We start from the raw sequence: 27,621 nt of genomic DNA, 5'->3' as shown, positions 1-27,621 counted from the left end.
ACAAGGAGGGGAGGATTTCTGGCCCCCCGCTCCCGTCCCCTCTAGTCGCTTTCTACGACACGCGAGGAATACGTGGGAAATATTCTTTCACCCCTATCCCCAGGGATAATATACATATATATATACATATACACACACACACACATACACATACATACGCACATATACACACACACACATACACATATATACATATGAAAAATGTAAGAAACATTTTAGAAAACTGAAACTTCTAGCTTGAAATGAATGAAAAAATGAATGTCACATAATGGTTCAACCTCTGGCTATGGACAAGACAAGACAAATTACTTCCACTTAATATTCACTTGTGATCACCTAACTTTTATGAAATACTTTTAGACTATCATTTACAGATATATATTTGATCTTCCACTGTCCGTTAGGCATAAGGCTGACAGAAGTAGGTCTAATAGTTACCTTTCTCTTTGCTTAAACTCGAGGAAAATTTCTGTTGAATATAAAATGTATATCTGTACATAGACATGCTAAAAAAAAAAAAAAAATCTAAATCTGAACTGACGACTGCAAAGATACAAAATCATTTGAGAAATGCATAGCAATCAAGAGTATATATATATATATATATATATATATATATATATATATATATATATATATTCCCCGTGAACTCATAGGAATATCTTGATCACATGCAAAATTGTCATCCTCCCCTCTCATTTTTAATTTTCCAAAAGAAGGAACAGAGAAGGGGGCCAAGTGAGGATTTCCCTCAAAGGCTCTCTCCTCTGTTCTGAACGCTACCTCGCGAATGCGGGAAATAGTAAATAGTATGAAAAAAAAAAAAAAAAAAAAAAAAATATATATATATATATATATATATATATATATATATATATATATATATATATATATATATATATATCCCTGGGGATAGGGGAGAAAGAATACTTCCCACGTATTCCCTGCGTGTCGTAGAAGGCGACTAAAAGGGGAGGGAGCGGGTGGCTGGAAATCCTCCCCTCTCGTTTTTTTTAATTCTCCAAAAGAAGGAACAGAGAAGGGGGTCAGGTGAGGATATCTCCTCAAAGGCCCAGTCTTCTGTTCTTAACGCTACCTCGCTAACGCGGGAAATGGCGAATAGTACGAAAAAAAAAATATATATATATATATATATATATATATATATATATATATATATATATATATATATATATATATATATATATATATATATATATATATATATATCGCTACCTCGCTAATGCGGGAAATGGCGAATAGTTTGAAAGAAAAAAAAAAAATATATATATATATATATATATATATATATATCTTTTCTTTCTTTCTTTCGTACTATTCGCCCTTTCCCGCATTAGCGAGGTTGCGTTAAGAACAGAGGACTGGGCCTTTGAGGGAATATCTTCACCTGGCCCCCTTCTCTGTTCCTTCTTTTGGAAAATTAAAAAAAGAAAAAAACGAGAGGGGAGGATTTCCAGCCACCCGCTCCCTTCCCTTTTATTCGTCTTCTAAGACACACAGGGAATACGTGGGAAGTGTTCTTTCTCCCCTATCCCCAGGGATAATATATATATATATATATATATATATATATATATATATATATATATATATATATATATATATATTTTTTTTTTGCTTTGTCGCTGTTTCCCGCGTTTGCGAGGTAGCGCAAGGAAACATACAAAAGAAATGGCCCAACCCACCCCCACACACATGTATACACATACGTCCACACACGCAAACATACATACCCACACAGCCCCCCACGGCTCACCCCAGACGCCCCACACGCCCCGATTCAATCCATATATTTATTGATTTATTTTGCTTTGTCGCTATCTCCCACGTTAGCAAGGTAGTGCAAGGAAACAGACAAAAGAATGGCCCAACCCACCTACATACACATGTATATACCTACACGTCCACACACGCAAATATACATACCTATACATCTCAGCGTATACATATATATACACACACAGACATATACATATATACACATGTACATAATTCATACTGTCTGCCTTTATTCATTCCCATCCCCACCCCACCACACATGAAATAACAACCCCCTCCCCCAGCATGTGCTCGAGGTAGCACTAGGAAAAGACAACAAAGGCCACATTCGTTCACACTCAGTCTTTAACTGTCATGTATAATGCACCGAAACAACAGCTCCCTTTCCACATCCAGGCCCCACAAAACTTTCCATGGTGTATCATTTCTGAAAATGATTTGGACCATCTAAATCATGTGATTTATGTCTTTCAGATTCTGAAAGCAAATACAAAGCAGTAACAAAGCACCAATTCCTAATTATCTATAATCAGGACAGAAGGCGCTTTTTAACACTGACATTTCATCTTACTCTAATTAGATGGAAGGGTCATGGATAAAACCCCAGCATACAAAACCACCAATAATACTATACCCTCAGATGAATTACAATCTGACTTTGGAAACCACCAATCAGATCAGAGTACCTTTCTAAGCTAATCTTTAACTACAAAGACTTCTGAATATGGAATAATCTCTTATAACCAACTGGCTGAATGCTGGAAATGGGGAATACCCCACTCCTTACCTTGAATGGGAAATCAGTAGCTTCTGTACAAAAATTCTGAACAAAACACTTGGCTTGAGTACCTAATTACCTACCCTATATTACACATGACAACTTGAGACAGGGTGTGAGTTTGAGATCGCTATTCATTTGTTCCTGATACTGACTTACTACAGCAGAAAAAGAAATTAGAAAATATGAAAGAAGCTATCTACCTATCCTACAGGAAATGAAAATGTCATAAAAATACCAATCTGATTAATTACTAGCATAGGCATGTACAGCTCATTATATGAAATTTCAATGAAGAATTATGGCTCCTTACAACTTTTTGTATTAGTATATGAACAGTGTATAAAGGATGTTTAAATATGAACTGCATTTTCCCCATTAAATAACATGTTCAGTCAAAGATTCAAACTGATCAATATAGTTGACTAATCAATTATGCTTATGCAAGGCAGACTTTAATTCTTTGTCACTTAAGCTAGAATCAGTTTCAGTAACCCATTACTATTGTTAATGACTCGATTATTCTGGGTCATGATATACAATAAATCATAAATCAAGTTAAAATGAAACAGTGACAACTGGTCTTGAAGCTTCTGTAAACCATCCTATCCATCTATATCCCTAGGTTAAATTAATCTATCCATTCAAGTCTTTAGAATGCATATAATGAAAAAAATCCATGAGACAGACATAATGACCCTTGTAAAATACATAAGAATCAACCTTTTCCAGAACAACTTACAGATGTCTCCATTTTCATTTCAATGATGCACAATATCTATACTACTTACTTTAAAGTATTACATGGAAAAGATCTTTTTGGGCAATTACCAATGGTGACGCCACTGGAGGGTTAATGATATAAAGATTGATTCACTGTTTTCAGGGGTCATTCTTGGCTATAAATACTTGTTGGAAGTAGGTGAAACTATGTTATGGTAACTTGGTTTTCTAAATCAAAACCTGAATATGTTGCTGTAACTGAGATGAGAAGAAGTGACTTGCAAATGTCTTTTAAGTGGTCTTAATAATAAATACCAGAAGAAAATGTACTGCTAGGTTACTGGATCAACAAACTGAAATGACTATCGATCTGAACAAAGAAAAAAGTGTAGGTGTCTGGTGAGAAATTACGAGGTATAGTGAATATGCAATAAACTATATGTGGCTGTCACACAGGGACTGGCACTACTTGTACCTTAAATACAATTAGTGTATCCTTTTATTAATTTTCAGGTACTGTACAGCATAAATAGTGTCTAACAGTTCCCTACTGAAGATGCAGAGTTAAATGATGAAAAAATATCACATAATTAAATGCTTACTTTGATATATTGCAATGATCATGAATTTAAAAAAGCTTAACTCTTATAAATTCAACACTGTTTCCTTTACTATCAAATTTATAATATATATACATATATATATTCCTAATTCCAATGATACATCCATTCTACTGAAAATAAAGATAACCTCAGTAGTAAAGATATTTATACTATGTGGTATATGAGAACCATAGTTAGCAGAAACAAAAACACTGGGCAATGAAAACATGCATTCACAGTGCTAAAGGCTTACACTTGGCACAAATAATGGAAATCACTAGGGTTAAAAGAACAGCTACTAAGAGAAACACAATTATCACAATGTTCTTTGTTAGAAAGAATTTAGCAAGGTAATATGAAAACTGGATGAATACTTAAATACTTAAATAGCCTATAAAGCTGTTCTTTAAAACATTATTAAGTGATACATAACCACCATACATCAGTCTGAGGTGGCACTCCTGTCACTGGATATGAGCAAGAGGTTGTTTTCAGGTTCTGGCATCTCACTGCAAGAGATGTCTTGATCTTGAACATCACTGTGAGTGTCAGGTGTGGCTGTGTCACCTCTCTCTATGATGGATGCCACCTCAGTCTGGGAATGTGAGCCCAAGCTTTCTGAGCCCTCAGAAGGTGAAGCAGGGCCACTAGCCTCTCCAGAGAGGCCTGAGGTACCTATTTCTGCCTCCCCAGTGCTCAGCTCGGCTACATAACTGAGTTCAGCTGTGAAGCCTACTAGCTCCTGGTTGTGACCAGGAGTGGTGCTGTTGGTTAGTTCTGATATGAGTCTAGAAGCAGCAGCAGCAGCCACATCAGTGACAGAAGCACCTCCATCATCTTTAGCAGGAACAGCTGTGGTAGCAGTATGACTGGTGGCAGCAGAAGAGGTTTTGGTGTTGTAAGGATGGTGATGCATGTGTTCACTAGTACAAATAGCATTTAAAGTGGTGGTGGCAACTGTAGTGACTGTGGTGGTAAAGGGAGTAATAGGACTGAGGAACTGTGGTGATGGTGGTGGCATGTAGGTGTCGTAGCGGTGCAGGTGAGAGAAGAACTCCAATGTGTTGATGTTGGGGGAGGAGGGGCCAGAAGACGAGACGAAGGATGGAGGCCCAGACCAGCCAATACCTGGGGGAGAAGGAGCGGGACAAATGCTCACACAGAATCCTTCACTACTCTAATGGTCATCAAAGCGGAGGTAACTGCACTATCACTTGCCCACAGCAATAGGGCACTATCACTACTATTACATATGATACAGTTTTGAGTAATGAGATTTTGTTTATATCATGCAAATCACATTTTATATTATGATAATACTTGATTTTTCAAAGCCAGATTGAAATATGATTATTTTCTACTAAACAATTGTAAAAGTCAAACATTACTGACAAATGCATTTGTTTCTATATCATCTGGATACTTGTGTTTGTGTGTATATAATCTGTCTGTGCATGTAATAATATTCATGTTCTTGGTACATGTATATGAATGCATTTTTCTGCTAATCTGTGTTTGCCTATGTAAACAAAGTGCATCACATGTACATGCATGACTTAATTTACTATCATTATGCTTCAGATTTAGAATAATATTGATAATGACCAAATCATGCATTCACTAAATTTGAGGACCACACATCTTTAAAGTTCTTATTCTCAAAATGTCTTTCTCTTCATACAGTATGACAAAATTTTGATTACTTCTTAAATACAGACTGAAATTGTCACACAGCATAGGAATCTACATATCATGGGGTGTCACCAACTCTGCTTGCATGTAATTACCAATCTGTACTGTACGGGAAGGATGTTTTACACTTGTGAGGCCGTATCTCTCAAACATCCTACATCATACAACTTCTTAGATTGCTGTATGCTGTCTACATTAATCATATCCTCAGTCATATAATTTCATTCATACACCACTCTGTCATATAATTTCATTCATACACCACTCTTATACTATAAAAGTTCTTCACATCTTTCTCAAAAGATTTCTTGCATTCTTTCATGTTAATTCCTCTAGAGTTCCTATTCCTACATCTTTCAAAGAAGTGTCCGCTGCCTACATATAGAATTGCTCTCTGTCTACTTCATCAATCTGGTTTAAAAATCCACTAAGGTGTCACTCCAAAGGAGTGGACACCAAATGAAAGATCTCTCCTTTATCAAAATTTCTATTAACGAAGTTTAATCTGGATAAGTCATCTGCCCAAACAGCAAACTTCCTTGAAAAGCTGAGACAAGAAAGAAAACTCTTAACACAGTCATGACAGAAACACCTCACTACAAACTTAAGAGACAAGGATTGCAAGCAAATTGTGTTAGCAAGTTTTCTATCCTGGTGAAGAACGTCTTGGCTGCACTGCTCCATACAGAATCCAAATGTGACTGGAAAATCCTCGCATGTCTTGACTGCATCTATAAAGTCCCTTAGATTCTTTTGCCTCAGGAGTTGTATTTGGTACATCTATAGTCTCCAGCAGTCTTCTAATGTACTCTTCTTTCTTTGTTACACTTTTTTCTCCAGTTGAAATATGGTTTTCTTTCAAACCCAAAACAGCAAATAACCTACATCTATCACCCTTAACCTGCACCATATCTTTCAGTTTTGCTGCAGCATATCTGCAGCTAGCTCTTTGAGCTGTGATTCGTCTTTTTCTACATCATCTATTCATCCTAAATACTCTCTACTTTCTGAACCTTTCAATATTTTATAAGTTTCCCTAATCATTCCATCTCTAATACAGTATACTGTCTTCTCTGTAGTTTTATTCAGTACTTCACTCCACCCTAGTGAATCAATATCCCCAGATCTTTGTTCCACTGCTACAGAGTTTTGGTTGCAAACTTATTTCCTAATTTCTGCCCTCTCTCTCCTCCTATATTACCTGACAGATGTGTAATAGGCAGTTTTCTTGTGTGATCCATCTCTTGCCCTTTTAAAGCCTCGTGGTCCTCCACATTTTTGCCCTTAAGCCTATGATTTCCAACACTGTGAGTGTAAATTACCAATTTGTATGGGAAGGGAGTTCTACATTTATGGTATCTCATCTCTTGCATGTGTAGCTACCTATTTGTAAGTACCTATTTGTAACATAAGGGAAGTGAGTTTTACACTTGTGGGGCCCCATTTCTTGAACAATGTCTACTATCATACAATTTCATAAATCTCTGTATGTTGTCTGCATTAACTATATCCTCATTCATTTCATTCCATTCACTCACCACTCTTATGCTATAAAAGTATTTCTTTACATATTTTCTAACAAATTTCTTGATCAATTTCATGTTATGTTCCTCTATCCCTACATCTCTTGAAAAACTGATTACAGTCTACATCACTGATTTCATTTGAAAACTTAAAGGTTGTAATCTGGTCATCTCTCACTCTTCTCTCTTCCAAGGTGGGAAAATCTGAAGCCCTTGGCCTTTCCCTGTAACTCAACACTCTTAGTTTTGGTACCATTTTTTGCTACCTCCTCTGGACTTTCTCTATCAGGTCTGTGCTTCTTCAGGAGCAATTTTTTTGGCTGTGCATACACACCCTATTCCATATACTTAAGAGTTCTTTTGATATTTTCCTGAAGACAATCTGTTCTCTTAACTATTCTCCTAATGTGGGACACTGGTGACACGTTTGGAAGGATATCAACTCCCAAGTCCTTCTTACTCATAGAATCCTGGAGTTTATTTCCTACTAGATAACACTCATAATGAGGCCTTCTTTCACCTTGTCCCAACCTGATTACTTCACATTTGCTTGGGTTGAATTCCATCATCTATGTATCAGACCAACTTTGAAGTTTGTTTGAGTACCCTTGTAAGTTGATGCAATCCACCTTACATTTCACTTTCCTCATGACCTCTGCATCATCTGCAAACGAATTCAGACTGGAATCCATACTTTTAGGCAAGTCATTTACATAGATCAAGAGGTAAAAATGGTCCCAGAACAGACCCCTGTTGTACATTGCTGGTCATCTCAAACATTTAGAGAAGGCTTCACTGACATGCATCCTTTACTCCTTTCAACTGAAATAATCTATCCACTGAAAAAGTTTCCCCCCTTATTCCTATCTGTTGATCCAGCTTCTTAATCAGCCTATCATGCAGCCTCACTCTCTCTCAGAAATCTATGAGGTTTGTTACACATGATCTCCTTTTCCTCAGATCAAGTTGTCTCTTATTAGTTTATTTCTCCTCCACAGAAAATCATCTACTTGCTTCTTAATCATCTTCAGAACCTTACAGTCCATACTCATCAGTGAGACAAGTTGGTAAATCAATGCCTGTTCCAAGTCTTCATTCTCAGAGTGAGTTATTTATGCATGTAAGTAGATTCATTGATGTGAACATGTGTAGATACTTCTTTATAGTGACTGAAATAGCATGAGCAAGACATGTCCCTAACAAGGCCATTTTAGATAAAGAGACAAAAAGAGTAAGAGAAAAAGAATGTACAAACTATCAGGGCTGTGCTTCTGTCTACAGACCTGACTCTTTAAAGGTAAAATGATTACAGAAAGAAAGAATGACAACATAAGGAAGAGAATTCTACAACTTAACTGTTCAACTAAAGAAAGGGTATAATAATGACCAAATGAATGCATGTACACATGCGTTAATACTATACTAAATGCATGATTTTATTGTTCATATATGCATGTTATGGTTTACTGAATGTTATAAAGGAATACATGACATGTATGCACTTGTTTGTTTGCATGTATATATATATATATATATATATATATATATATATATATATATATATATATATATATATATATATATATATATATATACGCATATATATATATATATATATATATATATATATATATATATATATATATATATATATATATATATATATATATACATATATACATATATATATATATATATATATATATATATATATATATATATATATATATATATATATATATATATATATATGTATGTATGTGTGTGTGTGTGTGTGTGTGTGTGTGTGTGAGATGAATCTGTACTCATTCTTGTGGGAATTTACACAACTCTATTGAACTTTCATCACAAGCAATGGCTACTGCACATATAAATGTTACACAAATATTTCCCTGTATTCAATCATTGTTTCATATAAGAACTGTGTTTAATCATATGCAACTGCATAAGTTTATAAGTATGTGAATTATCGTGTAGCATACTGTATAATGAAATTTTACATTATTACTTTCTCATACTGTATAATGAAATTTTACATTATTACTTTCTCATACTGTATAATGAAATTTTACATTATTATTTTCTATGATGTATTTTAATATAAATAATGCTTAACACTTAAAGCTAGTATAAGTGTTTATCTTAGTGATTCATGATTATGTAGAGCATATCTAATGTTTCAATATCATGTAAATCCATACTGTAAGACCTCCAAATTTCAGACTGTCTACAATAGTGTAATGCAAGGATTGAAGATTTAAAGAGAGATTAGTTTCTTTCTTGATTGGCTCATATTTGCTCAAATACTGGGAAATAAATTTTACAGTTCAAATATCAAATATCAAATATCAAATCAAAACAGCTAGCATTTTCTGCATGTATATCAATATGCTAGTAGAGCACAATGCAAGTGTAGTTATTAAGTTTTCTTTCAAATCAGTCATTACTTCATTTGTAACTCTACTTAGAGGAAATCTATATTTGATGAAGACCTTAACCTATCATCAGGAAGAACACCAAAAACTTATTCACTGCTAATAAATTTGAATCCAGAAATTTCAAAAACTTGTCCAAATTTTAATCTGAAGAGTTTCTTGAAATAAAGACAACTGAAACTGTGAGGACTTTCAGTATTTCTGAATGTTTTTTTTTAAAGAAAATTTAACCACACTAAGTATGATGGCCATTCAAAGCATATACTTGGTAAAATGAACATCAGTCAATCAAACTTAATTACTAGAAGTCAGAATATTAGCAAAAGCAGTCAGCAAATACTTAGGGAGCACAAATATTCGTGCATATCACTAGAGCTGTAATGATAAATGGTGAAGTGAATAAGCTCCTGTCTTAAAAGAATTCAGTTACATAAAAAATCAAATAATCTCAAAGCAGGCAGTGTTACAAACATACTCACATATTCAACTGTATACTGTCATTATGCCTATATACTTACAGGTTTGCCTAAGCAATGACTGTTAAAGACTTCATGAGTACAATCTAACAATGAAACCAGTTAATAAATCATATTTCTAAATCTATAACTATTAGATTTTTTCAATGCACAAGATCCTCTATTAAGATACCAATATATAGAATTACATTTAATTTTGTCACTAAGTGCGTAACTAAGTTGATTACCTCTACATGGAGAAAAACAGATATATCTATATAAAATATATGTACAGTATGACCACATAAAATGAAATATGACAATTATCACCATACAAAATATCCTATGTTAATCTAAGACTATTTCAGCCTTTAAAAGGGGAAAAAGTAATCTTAATCTGGTATTATGTCAGTCCTCTCTTGCAATGATCTTAGAAAACAGATCATTGTACAAAAAAGTAAAACCCGTATTGCATACTCAATGATCACTGTCTTTATGAATATAAGTGAATTTTATGAATGCTATGAGATAAAGTTAAACCTATGGAGGGTGCTGACACTAAAAATTTCTACAAAACTGAATTGTATTCTAAAAAATATATGGCCTGCCCCTACCAGATATTGTTAAAACTATTAAGCTATGTTCACAACTAAATCCCATGCAGTAAATGTTGCAAAAATACCGAGAATCATTTAGTATATAACTGGATAAGTATCTCAAAGATTTATCTACAAGACACTAATCAATAAGAATATTTTTCCTACAATTAGAGTAAACTCATCACTAATGTTTAATGACAAATGCATTCTTATGTTACAGCAGCATTATTCCCCCAAGACAATTATTTTTTCTATATTATCTCCAAGGAGGAGTCTCTTGACCACTTACTGGACGATGGTGATTGAAGACCTAAAGGTGGTGGTTGTGAACGAGGATGTCTTGGGGTCGAAGGCATCTTTGGAGGGGAGGACAGAGGTGTGCGAAACTGTGCCAAAGCCATCCGCTCCAGGAAAGCATCCAATTGGCGCAACGAAAGAGCATTGTGCAATGTCTCCAGTGGTCGAATAGAAGGTACCCCACCAAGACCTTCAAGATCTGCAAATAGGATTTGGAAAATTTTGTCAGTGAATAAAAGTCATTGCTGGTATGTGGTGATTATAGCTGTCTTAGTGAGCTGTGAACATGCACAAATGCACACACACAGACACACAAACATTTTATATATATTTCTTTTTCTTTCATACTATTCGCCATTTCCCGCGTTAGCAAGGTAGAGTTAAGAACAGAGGACTGGGCCTCTGAGGGAATATCCTCACCTGGCCTCATTCTCTGTTCCTTCTTTTGGAAAATTAAAAAAAACGAGAGGGAAGGATTTCCAGCCCCCCCGCTCCCTCCCCTTTTAGTCGCCTTCTACGACACGCAGGGAATACGTGGGAAGTATTATTTCTCCCCTATCCCCAGGGATATATATATATATATATATATATATATATATATATATATATATATATATATATATATATATATATATATATATATATACATATATATATATATATTTTTTTTTTTTGCCGCTGTCTCCCGCGTTTGCGAGGTAGCGCAAGGAAACAGACGAAAGAAATGGCCCAACCCACCCCCATACACATGTATATACATACGTCCACACACGCAAATATACATACCTACACAGCTTTCCATGGTTTACCCCAGACGCTTCACATGCCTTGATTCAATCCACTGACAGCACGTCAACCCCGGTATACCACATCGCTCCAATTCACTCTATTCCTTGCCCTCCTTTCACCCTCCTGCATGTTCAGGCCCCGATCACACAATCTTTTTCACTCCATCTTTCCACCTCCAATTTGGTCTCCCTCTTCTCCTCGTTCCCTCCACCTCCGACACATATATCCTCTTAGTCAATCTTTCCTCACTCATTCTCTCCATGCGCCCAAACCATTTCAAAACACCCTCTTCTGCTCTCTCAACCACGCTCTTTTTATTTCCACACATCTCTCTTACCCTTACGTTACTTACTCGATCAAACCACCTCACACCACACATTGTCCTCAAACATCTCATTTCCAGCACATCCATCCTCCTGCGCACAACTCTATCCATAGCCCACGCCTCACAACCATACAACATTGTTGGAACCACTATTCCTTCAAACATACCCATTTTTGCTTTCTGAGATAATGTTCTCGACTTCCACACATTCTTCAAGGCTCCCAGGATTTTCGCCCCCTCCCCCACCATATGATCCACTTCCGCTTCCATGGTTCCATCCGCTGCCAGATCCACTCCCAGATATCTAAAACACTTTACTTCCTCCAGTTTTCCTCCATTCAAACTTACCTCCCAATTGACTTGACCCTCAACCTTACTGTACCTAATAACCTTGCTCTTATTCACATTTACTCTTAACTTTCTTCTTTCACACACTTTACCAAACTCAGTCACCAGCTTCTGCAGTTTCTCACATGAATCAGCCACCAGCGCTGTATCATCAGCGAACAACAACTGACTCACTTCCCAAGATCTCTCATCCCCAACAGACTTCATACTTGCCCCTCTTTCCAAAACTCTTGCATTTACCTCCCTAACAACCCCATCCATAAACAAATTAAACAACCATGGAGACATCACACACCCCTGCCGCAAACCTACATTCACTGAGAACCAACCACTTTCCTCTCTTCCTACACGTACACATGCCTTACATCCTCGATAAAAACTTTTCACTGCTTCTAACAACTTCCTCCCACACCATATATTCTTAATACCTTCCACAGAGAATCTCTATCAACTCTATCATATGCCTTCTCCAGATCCATAAATGCTACATACAAATCCATTTGCTTTTCTAAGTATTTCTCACATACATTTTTCAAAGCAAACACCTGATCCACACATCCTCTACCACTTCTGAAACCACACTGCTCTTCCCCAATCTGATGCTCTGTACGTGCCTTCACCCTCTCAATCAATACCCTCCCATATAATTTACCAGGAATACTCAACAAACTTATACCTCTGTAATTTGAGCACTCACTCTTATCCCCTTTGCCTTTGTACAATGGCACTATGCATGCATTCCGCCAATCCTCAGGCAACTCACCATGAGTCATACATACATTAAATAACCTTACCAACCAGTCAATAATACAGTCGCCTCCTTCTTTAATAAATTCCCCTGCAATACCATCCATATATATATATATATATATATATATATATATATATATATATATATATATATATATATATATATTATATATTAATTATTTATATTTATTTTGCTTTGTCGCTGTCTCCCTGCGTTTGCGAGGTAGCGCAAGGAAACAGACGAAAGATGTGGCCCAACCCACCCCCATACACATGTATACACACACACGTAAATATACATACCTATACATCTCAATGTACACATATATATACACACACAGACACATACATATATACCCATGCACACAATTCACACTGTCTGCCTTTATTCATTCCCATCGCCACCCCGCCACACATGGAATACCATCCCCCTCCCCCCTCATGTGTGCGGGGTAGTGCTAGGAAAAGACAAAAAAGGCCTCATTCGTTCACACTCAGTCTCTAGCTGTCATGCAATAATGCCCGAAACCACAGCTCCCTTTCCACATCCAGGCCCCACACAGCTTTCCATGGTTTACCCCAGACGCTTCACATGCCCTGATTCAATCCACTGACAGCACGTCAACCCCGGTATACCACATCGATCCAATTCACTCTATTCCTTGCCCGCCTTTCACCCTCCTGCATGTTCAGGCCCCAATCACTCAAAATCTTTTTCACTCCATCTTTCCACCTCCAATTTGGTCTCCCATTTCTCCTCGTTCCCTCCACCTCCGACACATATATCCTCTTGGTCAATCTTTCCTCACTCATTCTCTCCATGTGACCAAACCATTTCAAAACACCCTCTTCTGCTCTCTCAACCACGCTCTTTTTATTTCCACACATCTCTCTTACCCTTACATTACTTACTCGATCAAACCACCTCACACCACACATTGTCCTCAAACATCTCGTTTCCAGCACATCCACCCTCCTGCGCACAACTCTATCCATAGCCCACGCCTCGCAACCATACAACATTGTTGGAACAACTATTCCTTCAAACATACCCATTTTTGCTTACCGAGATAATGTTCTCGACTTCCAAACATTCTTCAATTCTCCCAGGATTTTCGCCCCCTCCCCCACCCTATGATTCACTTCCGCTTCCATGGTTCCATCCGCTGCCAGATCCACTCCCAGATATCTAAAACACTTTACTTCCTCCAGTAAATAAAGTGCGTAAGACAAGGGAGCAAATGGGAACTTCAGTGAAGGGCGCTAATGGGGAGGTGATAACAAGTAGTGGTGATGTGAGAAGGAGATGGAGTGAGTATTTTGAAGGTTTGTTGAATGTGTTTGATGATAGAGTGGCAGATATAGGGTGTCTTGGTCGAGGTGGTGTGCAAACTGAAAGGGTTGGGGAAAATGATTTGGTAAACAGAGAAGAGGTAGTAAAAGCTTTCCGGAAGATGAAAGCTAGCAAGGCAGCAGGTTTGGATGGTATTGCAGTGGAATTTATTAAAAAAGGGGGTGACTCTATTGTTGACTGGTTGGTAAGGTTATATAATGTATGTATGACTCATGGTGAGGTGCCTGAGGATTGGCAGAATGCGTGCATAGTGCCATTGTACAAAGGGAAAGGGGATAAGAGTGAGTGCTCAAATTACAGAGGTATAAGTCTGTTGAGTATTCCTGGTAAATTATATGGGAGGGTATTGATTGAGAGGGTGAAGGCATGTACAGAGCATCAGACTGGGGAAGAGCAGTGTGGTTTCAGAAGTGGTAGAGGATGTGTGGATCAGGTGTTTGCTTTGAAGAATATATGTGAGAAATACTTAGAAAAGCAAATGGATTTGTATGTAGCATTTATGGATCTGGAGAAGGCATATGACAGCGTTCATAGAGATGCTCTGTGGAAGGTATTAAGAATATATGGTGTGGGTGGCAAGTTGTTAGAAGCAGTGAAAAGTTTTTATCGAGGATGTAAGGCATGTGTACATGTAGGAAGAGAGGAAAGTGATTAGTTCTCAGTGAATGTAGGTTTGCGGCAGGGGTGTGTGATGTCTCCATGGTTCTTTAATTTGTTTATGGATGGGGTTGTTAGGGAGGTGAATGCAAGAGTTTTGGAAAGAGGGGCAAGAATGAAGTCTGTTGTGGATGAGAGAGCTTAGGAAGTGAGTCAGTTGTTGTTTGCTGATGATACAGCGCTGGTGGCTGATTCATGTGAGAAACTGCTCTTCCACAAAGCATCTCTATCAACTCTATCATATGAGTTTGGTAAAGTGTGTGAAAGAAGAAAGTTAAGAGTAAATGTGAATAAGAGCAAGGTTATTAGGTACAGTAGGGTTGAGGGTCAAGTCAATTGGGAGGCAAGTTTGAATGGAGAAAAACTGGAGGAAGTAAAGTGTTTTAGATATCTGGTAGTGGATCTGGCAGCGGATGGAACCATGGAAGTGGAAGTGGATCATAGGGTGGGGGAGGGGGCAAAAATCCTGGGAGCCTTGAAGAATGTGTGGAAGTCGAAAACATTATCTCGGAAAGCAAAAATGGGTATGTTTGAAGGAATAGTGGTTCCAACAATTTTGTATGGTTGCGAGGCGTGGGCTATGGATAGAGTTATGCGCAGGAGGGTGGATGTGCTGGAAATGAGATGTTTGAGGACAATGTGTGGTGTGAGGTGGTTTGATCGAGTAAGTAACGTAAGGGTAAGAGAGATGTGTGGAAATAAAAAGAGCGTGGTTGAGAGAGCAGAAGAGGGTGTTTTGAAATGGTTTGGGCACATGGAGAGAATGGGTGAGGAAAGATTGACCTAAGAGGATATGTGTGTCGGAGGTGGAGGGAACGAGGAGAAGTGGGAGAACAAATTGGAGGTGGAAAGATGGAGTGAAAAAGATTTTGTGCGATCGGGGCCTGAACATGCAGGAGGGTGAAAGGAGGGCAAGGAATAGAGTGAATGGGATCGATGTGGTATACCGAGGTTGACGTGCTGTCAGTGGATTGAATCAGGGCATGTGAAGCGTCTGGGGTAAACCATGGAAAGCTGTGTAGGTATGTATATTTGCGTGTGTGGACGTGTATGTATATACATATGTATGGGGGTGGGTTGGGCCATTTCTTTCGTCTGTTTCCTTGCGCTACCTCACAAACGCGGGAGACAGCGACAAAGCAAATATATATATATATATATATATATATATATATATATATATATATATATATATATATATATATAATTGTGCGCAGGAGGGTGGATGTGCTGGAAATGAGATGTTTGAGGACAATGTGTGGTGTGAGGTGGTTTGATCGAGTAAGTAACGTAAGGGTAAGAGAGATGTGTGGAAATAAAAAGAGCGTGGTTGAGAGAGCAGAAGAGGGTGTTTTGAAGTGGTTTGGTCACATGGAGAGAATGAGTGAGGAAAGATTGACCAAGAGGATATATGTGCCGGAGGTGGAGGGAACGAGGAGAAGTGGGAGACCAAATTGGAGGTGGAAAGATGGAGTGAAAAAGATTTTGAGTGATCGGGGCCCGAACATGCAGGAGGGTGAAAGGCGGGCAAGTTCATGCATGTTCAGGCCCCGATCACACAAAATCTTTTTCACTCCATCTCTCCACCTCCAATTTGGTCTCCCACTTCTCGTTCCCTCCACCTCTGACACATATATCCTCTTGGTCAATCTTTCCTCACTCATTCTCTCCATGTGCCCAAACCATTTCAAAACACCCTCTTCTGCTCTCTCAACCACGCTCTTTTTATTTCCACACATCTCTCTTACCCTTACGTTACTTACTCGATCAAACCACCTCACACCACACATTGCCCTCAAACATCTCATTTCCAGCACATTCACCCTCCTGCGCACAACTCTATCCATAGCCCACGCCTCGCAACAATACAACATTGTTGGAACCACTATTCCTTCAAACATACCCATTTTTGCTTTCCGAGATAATGTTCTCGACTTCCACACATTCTTCAAGGCTCCCAGGATTTTCGCCCCCTCCCCCACCCTATGATTCACTTCCGCTTCCATGGTTCCATCCGCTGCCAGATCCACTCCCAGATACCTAAAACACTTTACTTCCTCCAGTTTTTCTCCATTCAAACTTACCTCCCAATTGATTTGACCCCCAAGCCTACTGTACCTAATATATATATATATATATATATATATATATATATATATATATATATATATATATATATATATATATATATATATTTTTCTTTCTTTCAAACTATTTGCAATTTCCCGTGTTAGCGAGGTAGTGTTAAGAACAGAGGACTGGGCCTTTGAGGGAATATCCTCACCTAGCCCCCTTCTCTATTCCTTCTTTTGGAAAATTAAAAAAAATGAGAGGGGAGGATTTCCAGCCCCCCACTCCCAAATATATATATATATATATATATGGGGATAGGGGAGAAAGAATACTTCCCACGTATTCCCTGGGTGTCGTACAAGGTGACTAAAAGGGAAGGGAGCGGGTGGCTGGAAATCCTCCCCCTCTCGTTTTTTTTTTTTTTTCCTCCAAAGGAAGGAACGGAGAGGGGGGCCAGGTGGGAATTTTCCCTCTGAGGCCCAGTCCTCTGTTCTAAACGCTACCTCGCAAACGCGGGAAACCACGAAAAGTATGAAAAAAAATATATATATATATATATATATATATATATATATATATATATATATATATATATATATATATATATATATTTGTCCCTGGGGATAGGGAAGAAAGAATACTTCCCACGTATTCCCTGCGTGTCGTAGAAGGCGACTAATAGGCGAGGGAGCGGGAGGCTGGAAGTCCTCCCCTCTTGATTTTTTTTTTTTTTTTTTTTTAATTTTCCAGAAGAAGGAACAGAGAAGGGGGCCTTGTGAGGATATTCCCTCAGAGGCCCAGTCCTCTGTTCTTAACGGTACCTTGCTAATGCGGGAAATGGCGAATAGTTTTGAAAGAAAGAGAGAAATATATATATATATATATATATATATATATATATATATATATATATATATATATATATATATATGGGTGGTGGGAGGTGGGTTGATTAGAAAGGGTAGTGAGTGGTGGATGAAGAAGTAAGAGTATTAGTGAAAGAGAAGAGAGAGGCATTTGGACGATTTTTGCAGGGAAAAAATGAAATTGAGTGGGAGACGTATAAAAGAAAGAGACAGGAGGTCAAGAGAAAGGTGCAAGAGGTGAAAAAAAGGGCAAATGAGAGTTGGGGTGAGAGAGTATCATTAAATTTTAGGGAGAATAAAAAGATGTTCTGGAAGGAGGTAAATAAAGTGCGTAAGACAAGGGAGCAAATGGGAACTTCAGTGAAGGGCGCAAATGGGGAGGTGATAACAAGTAGTGGTGATGTGAGAAGGAGATGGAGTGAGTATTTTGAAGGTTTGTTGAATATATTTGATGATAGAGTGGCAGATATAGGGTGTTTTGGTCAAGGTGGTGTGCAAAGTGCGAGGGTTAGGGAAAATGAGTTGGTAAACAGAGAAGAGGTAGTAAAAGCTTTGCGGAAGATGAAAGCCGGCAAGGCAGCAGGTTTGGATGGTATTGCAGTGGAATTTATTAAAAAAGGGGGTGACTGTATTGTTGACTGGTTGGTAAGGTTATTTAATGTATGTATGACTCATGGTGAGGTGCCTGAGGATTGGCGGAATGCGTGCATAGTGCCATTGTATAAAGGCAAAGGGGATAAGAGTGAGTGCTCAAATTACAGAGGTATAAGTTTGTTGAGTATTCCTGGCAAATTATATGGGAGGGTATTGATTGAGAGGGTGAAGGCATGTACAGAGCATCAGATTGGGGAAGAGCAGTGTGGTTTCAGAAGTGGTAGAGGATGTGTGGATCAGGTGTTTGCTTTGAAGAATGTATGTGAGAAATACTTAGAAAAGCAAATGGATTTGTATGTAGCATTTATGGATCTGGAGAAGGCATATGATAGAGTTGATAGAGATGCTCTGTGGAAGGTATTAAGAATATATGGTGTGGGAGGAAAGTTGTTAGAAGCAGTGAAAAGTTTTTATCGAGGATGTAAGGCATGTGTACGTGTAGGAAGAGAGGAAAGTGATTGGTTCTCAGTGAATGTAGGTTTGCGGCAGGGGTGTGTGATGTCTCCATGGTTGTTTAATTTGTTTATGGATGGGGTTGTTAGGGAGGTGAATGCAAGAGTTTTGGAAAGAGGGGCAAGTATGAAGTCTGTTGGGGATGAGAGAGCTTGGGAAGTGAGTCAGTTGTTGTTCGCTGATGATACAGCGCTGGTGGCTGATTCATGTGAGAAACTGCAGAAGCTGGTGACTGAGTTTGGTAAAGTGTGTGAAAGAAGAAAGTTAAGAGTAAATGTGAATAAGAGCAAGGTTATTAGGTACAGTAGGGTTGAGGGTCAATTCAATTGGGAGGTGAGTTTGAATGGAGAAAAACTGGAGGAAGTGAAGTGTTTTAGATATCTGGGAGTGGATCTGGCAGCGGATGGAACCATGGAAGCGGAAGTGGATCATAGAGTGGGGGAGGGGGCGAAAATTCTGGGAGCCTTGAAGAATGTGTGGAAGTCGAGAACATTATCTCGGAAAGCAAAAATGGGTATGTTTGAAGGAATAGTGGTTCCAACAATGTTGTATGGTTGCGAGGCGTGGACTATGGATAGAGTTGTGCGCAGGAGGATGGATGTGCTGGAAATGAGATCTTTGAGGACAATGTGTGGCGTGAGGTGGTTTGATCAAGTAAGTAACGTAAGGGTAAGAGAGATGTGTGGAAATAAAAAGAGCGTGGTTGAGAGAGCAGAAGAGGGTGTTTTGAAATGGTTTGGTCACATGGAGAGAATGAGTGAGGAAAGATTGACCAAGAGGATATATGTGTCGGAGGTGGAGGGAACGAGGAGAAGAGGGAGATCAAATTGGAGGTGGAAAGATGGAGTGAAAAAGATTTTGTGTGATCGGGGCCTGAACATGCAGGAGGGTGAAAGGAGGGCAAAGAATAGAGTGAATTGGATCGATGTGGTATACCGGGGTTGACGTGCTGTCAGTAGATTGAATTAAGGCATGTGTATGGGGGTGGGTTGGGCCATTTCTTTCGTCCGTTTCCTTGCGCTACCTCGCAAACGCGGGAGACAGCGACAAAGCAAAAAAAAATATATATATATATATATATATATATATATATATATATATATATATATATATATATATATATATATCTTTTTTTTTTTTTTGCTTTGTCGCTGTCTCCCGCGTTTGCGAGGTAGCGCAAGGAAACAGACAAAAGAAATGGCCCAACCCACCCCCATACACATGTATATACATACGTCCACACACGCAAATATACATACCTACACAGCTTTCCATGGTTTACCCCAGACTCTTCACATGCCCTGATTCAATCCACTGACAGCACGTCAACCCCGGTATACCACATCGATCCAATTCACTCTATTCCTTGCCCTCCTTTCACCCTCTAGCATGTTCAGGCCCCGATCACACAAAATCTTTTTCACTCCATCTTTCCACCTCCAATTTGGTCTCCCACTTCTCCTCGTTCCCTCCACCTCCGACACATATATCCTCTTGGTCAATCTTTCCTCACTCATTCTCTCCATGTGCCCAAACCATTTCAAAACACCCTCTACTGCTCTCTCAGCCACGCTCTTTTTATTTCCACACATCTTTCTCACCCTTACGTTACTTACTCGATCAAACAACCTCACACCACACATTGCCCTCAAAAATCTCATTTCCAGCACATCCATCCTCCTGCGCACAACTCTATCCATAGCCCACGCCTCGCAACCATACAACATTGTTGGAACCACTATTCCTTCAAACATACCCATTTTTGCTTTCCGAGATAATGTTCTCGACTTCCACACATTCTTCAAGGCTCCCAGAATTTTCGCCCCCTCTCCCACCCTATGATCCACTTCCGCTTCCATGGTTCCATCCGCTGCCAGATCCACTCCCAGATATCTAAAACACTTTACTTCCTCCAGTTTTTCTCCATTCAAACTTACCTCCCAATTGACTTGACCCTCAACCCTACTGTACCTAATAACCATGCTCTTATTCACATTTACTCTTAACTTTCTTCTTTTACACACTTTACCAAACTCAGTCACCAGCTTCTGCAGTTTCTCACATGAATCAGCCACCAGCGCTGTATCATCAGCGAACAACAACTGACTCACTTCCCAAGCTCTCTCATCCACACACAACAGACTTCATACTTGCCCCTCTTTCCAAAACTCTTGCAGTCACCTCCCTAACAACCCCATCCATAAACAAATTAAACAACCATGGAGACATCACACACCCCTGCCGCAAACCAACATTCACTGAGAACCAATCACTTTCCTCTCTTCCTACACGTACACATGCCTTACATCCTTGATAAAAACTTTTCACTGCTTCTAACAACTTGCCTCCCACACCATATATTCTTAATACCTTCCACACAGCATCTCTATGAACTCTATCATATGCCTTCTCCAGATCCATAAATGCTACATACAAATCCATTTGCTTTTCTAAGTATTTCTCACATACCTTCTTCAAAGCAAACACCTGATCCACACATCCTCTACCACTTCTGAAACCACACTGCTCTTCCCCAATCTGATGATCTGTACATGCCTTCACCCTCTCAATCAATACCCTCCCATATAATTTACCAGGAATACTCAACAAACATATACCTCTGTAATTTGTGCACTCACTCTTATCCCCTTTGCCTTTGTACAATTGCACTATGCACGCATTCCGCCAATCCTCAGGCACCTCACCATGAGTCATACATACATTAAATAACCTTACCAACCAGTCAATAATACAGTCACCCCCTTTTTTAATAAATTCCACTGCAATACCATCCAAACCTGCTGCCTTGCCGGCTTTCATCTTCCGCAAAGCTTTTACTACCTCTTCTCTGTTTACCAAATCATTTTCCCTAACCCTCTCACTTTGCACACCACCTCGACCAAAACACCCTATATCTGCCACTCTATCATCAAACACATTCAACAAACCTTCAAAATACTCACTCCATCTCCTTCTCACATCACCACTACTTGTTATCACCTCCCCATTTGCGCCCTTCACTGAAGTTCCCATTTTCTCCCTTGTCTTACGACTTTATTTACCTCCTTCCAGAACATCTTTTTATTCTCCCTAAAATTTAATGATACTCTCTCACCCCAACTCTCATTTGCCCTCCCTTTCACCTCTTGCACCTTTCTCTTGACCTCCTGTCTCTTTCTTTTATACATCTCCCACTTACTTGCATTATTCCCTGCAAAAATCGTCCAAATGCCTCTCTCTTCTCTTTCACTAATAATCTTACTTCTTCATCCCACCACTCACTACCCTTTCTAATCAACCCACCTCCCACTCTTCTCATGCCACAAGCATCTTTTGTGCAATCCATCACTGATTCCCTAAATACATCCCATTCCTCCCCCACTCACCTTACTTCCATTGTTCTCACCTTTTTCCATTTTGTACTCAGTCTCTCCTGGTACTTCCTCACACAAGTCTCCTTCCCAAGCTCACTTACTCTCACCACTCTCTTCACCCCAACATTCACTCTTCTCTTCTGATAACCCATACAAATCTTCACTTTAGCCTCCACAAGATAATGATCAGACATCCCTCCAGTTGCACCTCTCAGCACATTAACATCCAAAAGTCTCTCTTTCGCGCGCCTGTCAATTAACACGTAATCCAATAACGCTCTCTGGCCATCTCTCCTACTTACATACGTATACTTATGTATATCTCGATTTTTAAACCAGGTATTCCCAATCACCAGTCCTTTTTCAGCACATAAATCTACAAGCTCTTCACCATTTCCATTTACAACACTGAACACCCCATGTATACCAATCATTCCCTCAACTGCCACATTACTCACCTTTGCATTCAAATCACCCATCACTATAACCCGGTCTCGTGCATCAAAACTACTAACACACTCATTCAGCTGCTCCCAAAACACTTGCCTCTCATGATCTTTCTTCTCATGCCCAGGTGCATATGCACCAATAATCACCTATCTCTCTCCATCAACTTTCAGTTTTACCCATATTAATCGAGAATTTACTTTCTTACATTCTATCACATACTCCCACAACTCCTGTTTCAGGAGTACTGCTACTCCTTCCCTTGCTCTTGTCCTCTCACTAACCCCTGACTTTACTCCCAAGACATTCCCAAACCACTCTTCCCCTTTACCCTTGAGCTTCGTTTCACTCAGAGCCAAAACATCCAGGTTCCTTTCCTCAAACATACTACCTATCTCACCTTTTTTCACATCTTGGTTACATCCACACACATTTAGACACCCCAGTCTGAGCCTTCGAGGAGGATGAGCACTCCCCGCGTGACTCTTTCTTCTGTTTCCCATTTTAGAAAGTTAAAAAAATACAAGGAGGGGAGGATTTCTGGCCCCCCGCTCCCGTCCCCTCTAGTTGCCTTCTATGACATGCGAGGAATGCGTGGGAAGTATTCTTTCACCCCTATCCCCAGGGATAATATATATATATATATACATATATATATACATACACATACATACGCACATATACACACACACACACATATACATATATATACATATGAAAAATGTAAGAAATAATTTAGAAAACTGAAACTTCTAGCTTGAAATGAAATGAAAGAATGAATGTCACATAATGGTTCAACCTCTGGCTATGGAAAAGGGAAATGTATAATTTATTTACACAAACGTCAATAGTATATATATATATATATATATATATATATATATATATATATATATATATATATATATATATATACATCTTTCTTTCATACTATTCGCCATTTCCCGCGTCAGCGAGGTAGCGTTAAGAACAGAGGACTGGGCCTCTGAGGAAACATCCTCATCCAGCCCACTTCTCTGTTCCTTCCTTTAAAAAAAAAAAGAAAAAGGAAAAAAAAAAGTGTGTGAAAGAAGAAAGTTGAGAGTAAATGTGAATAAGAGTAAGGTTATTAGGTACAGTACGGTTGAGGGTCAAGTAAACTGGGAGGTAAGTTTGAATGGAGAAAAACTGGAGGAGGTGAAGTGTTTTGGATATCTGGGAGTGGATTTGGCGGCAGATGGAACCATGGAAGCGGAAGTGAATCATGAGGTGGGGGAGGGGGCGAAAGTTCTGGGAGCCTTGAAGAATGTGTGGAAGTCGCGAACATTATCTCCGAAAGCAAAAATGGGTATGTTTGAAGGAATAGTGGTTCCAACAATCTTGTATGGTTGCAAGGTATGGGCCATGGATAGAGTTGTGTGCAGGAGGGTGGATGTGCTGGAAATGAGATGTTTGAGGACAATATGTGGTGTGAGGTGGTTTGATCGAGTAAGTAATGTAAGGGTAAGAGAGATGTGTGGTAATAAACAGAGTGTGGTTGAGAGAGCAGAAGAGGGTGTTTTGAAATGGTTTGGTTAAATGGAGAGAATGAATGAGGAAAGATTGACCAAAAGGATATATGTGTCAGAGGTGGAAGGAACGAGAAGTGGGAGACCAAATTGGAGGTGGAAAGATGGAGTGAAAAAGATTTTGAGTGATTGGGGCCTGAACATGCAGGAGGGTGAAAGGCGTGCAAGGAATAGAGTAAATTGGAATGATGTGGTATACCAGGGTCGCCGTGCTGTCAATGTATTGAACCAGGGCAAGTGAAGCGTCGGGGGTAAACCATGGAAAGTTCTGTGGGGCCTGGATGTGGAAAGGGAGCTGTGGTTTCAGTGCATTATTACATGACAGCTAGAGACTGAGTGTGAACGAATGGGGCCTGTGTTGTCTTTTCCTAGCGCTACCTCACACACGTGAGGGGGAAGGGTGCTGTTATTCCATGTGTGGCGAGGTGGCGATGGGAATGAATAAAGGCAGACAGTATAAATTATGTACATGGGTATATATGTATATGGCTGTGTGGGTATATATATGTATACATTGAGATGTATAGGTATGTATATTTGCGTATGTGGACGTGTATGTATATATATGTGTATGTGGGAGGGTTGGGCCATTCTTTTGTCTGTTTCCTTGCGCTACCTCACTAACGCGGGAGACGGTGACAAAGCAAAAATAAATAATATATATATATATATATATATATATATATATATATATATATATATATATATATATATATATATATATATATATATATTATATATATATAATATATATATATATATATATATATATATATATATATATATATATATATATATATATATATATATATATATATATTGACGTTTGTGTGAATAAATTGGACATTTCCTTTTCCATAGCCAGAGGTTGAACCATTATGTGACATTCATTTTTTCATTCATTTCAAGCTAAAAGTTTGTTTTCTAAATTGTTTCTTACATTTTTCATATGTATATATATGTATGTGTGTGTGTGTGTCTGTGTGTGCGTGTGTGTGTGTGTGTGTGTGTGTGTATATATATATGTATATTATCCCTGGGGATAGGGGTGAAAGAATACTTCCCACGTATTCCTCGCGTGTCGTAGAAAGCGACTAGAGGGGACGGGAGCGGGGGGCCGGAAATCCTCCCCTCCTTGTATTAACTTTCTAAAATGGGAAACAGAAGAAGGAGTCACGCGGGGAGTGCTCATCCTCCTCGAAGGCTCAGAGTGGGGTGCCTAAATGTGTGTGGATGTAACCAAGATGTGAAAAAAGGAGAGATAGGTAGTATGTTTGAGGAAAGGAACCTGGATGTTTTGGCTCTGAGTGAAACGAAGCTCAAGGGTAAAGGGGAAGAGTGGTTTGGAAATGTCTGGGGAGTGAAGTCAGGGGTTAGTGAGAGGACAAGAGCAAGGGAAGGAGTAGCAATACTCCTGAAACAGGAGTTGTGGGAGTATGTGACAGAATGTAAGAAAGTAAATTCTCGATTAATATGGGTAAAATTGAAAGTTGATGGAGAGAGGTGGGTGATTATTGGTGCATATGCACCTGGGCAAGAGAAGAAAGATCATGAGAGACTAGTGTTTTGGGAGCAGCTAAATGAGTGTGTTAGCGGTTTTGATGCACGAGACCGGGTTATAGTGATGGGTGATTTGAATGCAAAGGTGAGTAATGTGGCAGTTGAGGGAATAATTGGTATGCATGGGGTGTTCAGTGTTGTAAATGGAAATGGTGAAGAGCTTGTAGATTTATGTGCTGAAAAAGGACTGATGATTGGGAATACCTGGTTTAAAAAGCGAGATATACATAAGTATACTTATGTAAGTAGGAGAGATGGCCAGAGAGCGTTATTGGATTACGTGTTAATTGACAGGCGTGCGAAAGAGAGACTTTTGGATGTCAATGTGCTGAGAGGTGCAACTGGAGGGATGTCTGATCATTATCTTGTGGAGGCTAAGGTGAAGATTAGTATGGGTTTTCAGAAAAGAAGAGTGAATGTTGGGGTGAAGAAGGTGGTGAGAGTAAGTGACCTTGGGAAGGAGACCTGTGTGAAGAAGTATCAGGAGAGACTGTGTACAGAATGGAAAAAGGTGAGAACAATGGAAGTAAGGGGAGTGGGGGAGGAATGGGATGTATTTAGGGAATCAGTGATGGATTGCACAAAAGATGCTTGTGGCATGAGAAGAGTGGGAGGTGGGCTGTTTAGAAAGGGTAGTGAGTGGTGGGATGAAGAAGTAAGAGTATTAGTGAAAGAGAAGAGAGAGGCATTTGGCCGATTTTTGCAGGGAAAAAATGCAATTGAGTGGGAGATGTATAAAAGAAAGAGACAGGAGGTCAAGAGAAAGGTGCAAGAGGTGAAAAAAAGGGCAAATGAGAGTTGGGGTGAGAGACTATCAGTAAATTTTAGGGAGAATAAAAAGATGTTCTGGAAGGAGGTAAATAGGGTGCGTAAGACAAGGGAGCAAATGGGAACTTCAGTGAAGGGCGTAAATGGGGAGGTGATAACAAGTAGTGGTGATGTGAGAAGGAGATGGAATGAGTATTTTGAAGGTTTGTTGAATGTGTCTGATGACAGAGTGGCAGATATAGGGTGTTTGGGTCGAGGTGGTGTGCAAAGTGAGAGGGTTAGGGAAAATGATTTGGTAAACAGAGAAGAGGTAGTAAAAGCTTTGCGGAAGATGAAAGCCGGCAAGGCAGCAGGTTTGGATGGTATTGCAGTGGAATTTATTAAAAAAGGGGGTGACTGTATTGTTGACTGGTTGGTAAGGTTATTTAATGTATGTATGACTCATGGTGAGGTGCCTGAGGATTGGCGGAATGCGTGCATAGTGCCATTGTACATAGGCAAAGGGGATAAGAGTGAGTGCTCAAATTACAGAGGTATAAGTTTGTTGAGTATTCCTGGTAAATTATATGGGAGGGTATTGATTGAGAGGGTGAAGGCATGTACAGAGCATCAGATTGGGGAAGAGCAGTGTGGTTTCAGAAGTGGTAGAGGATGTGTGGATCAGGTGTTTGCTTTGAAGAATGTATGTGAGAAATACTTAGAAAAGCAAATGGATTTGTATGTAGCATTTATGGATCTGGAGAAGGCATATG

At 39.1% G+C, this 27,621-nt stretch overlaps 1 protein-coding gene across 1 annotated transcript in view; it reads right to left on the bottom strand.

The window, feature by feature from the left end:
- Positions 1 to 1,842: 1,842 nt before the first annotated feature.
- Positions 1,843 to 27,621, bottom strand: part of LOC139754592 (inositol hexakisphosphate and diphosphoinositol-pentakisphosphate kinase-like) — a 264,046-nt gene continuing 238,267 nt past the window's right edge. Inside the window, exons 14-15 of the mRNA XM_071671998.1 lie at positions 10,897 to 11,103; positions 1,843 to 5,031 (exon numbers count right to left, since the gene is read on the bottom strand). Coding sequence (XP_071528099.1) covers positions 4,346 to 5,031; positions 10,897 to 11,103 — 893 coding nt within the window. The 3' untranslated portion in view covers positions 1,843 to 4,345. The remainder of the gene's footprint in view (positions 5,032 to 10,896; positions 11,104 to 27,621) is intronic.

This window comes from Panulirus ornatus, chromosome 17 (assembly GCF_036320965.1).
Source record: "Panulirus ornatus isolate Po-2019 chromosome 17, ASM3632096v1, whole genome shotgun sequence".
Lineage (NCBI taxonomy): Eukaryota > Metazoa > Arthropoda > Malacostraca > Decapoda > Palinuridae > Panulirus > Panulirus ornatus.
Note: the sequence above shows the minus strand (reverse complement) of the source record. Positions and strands in the feature narration are given on the sequence as shown.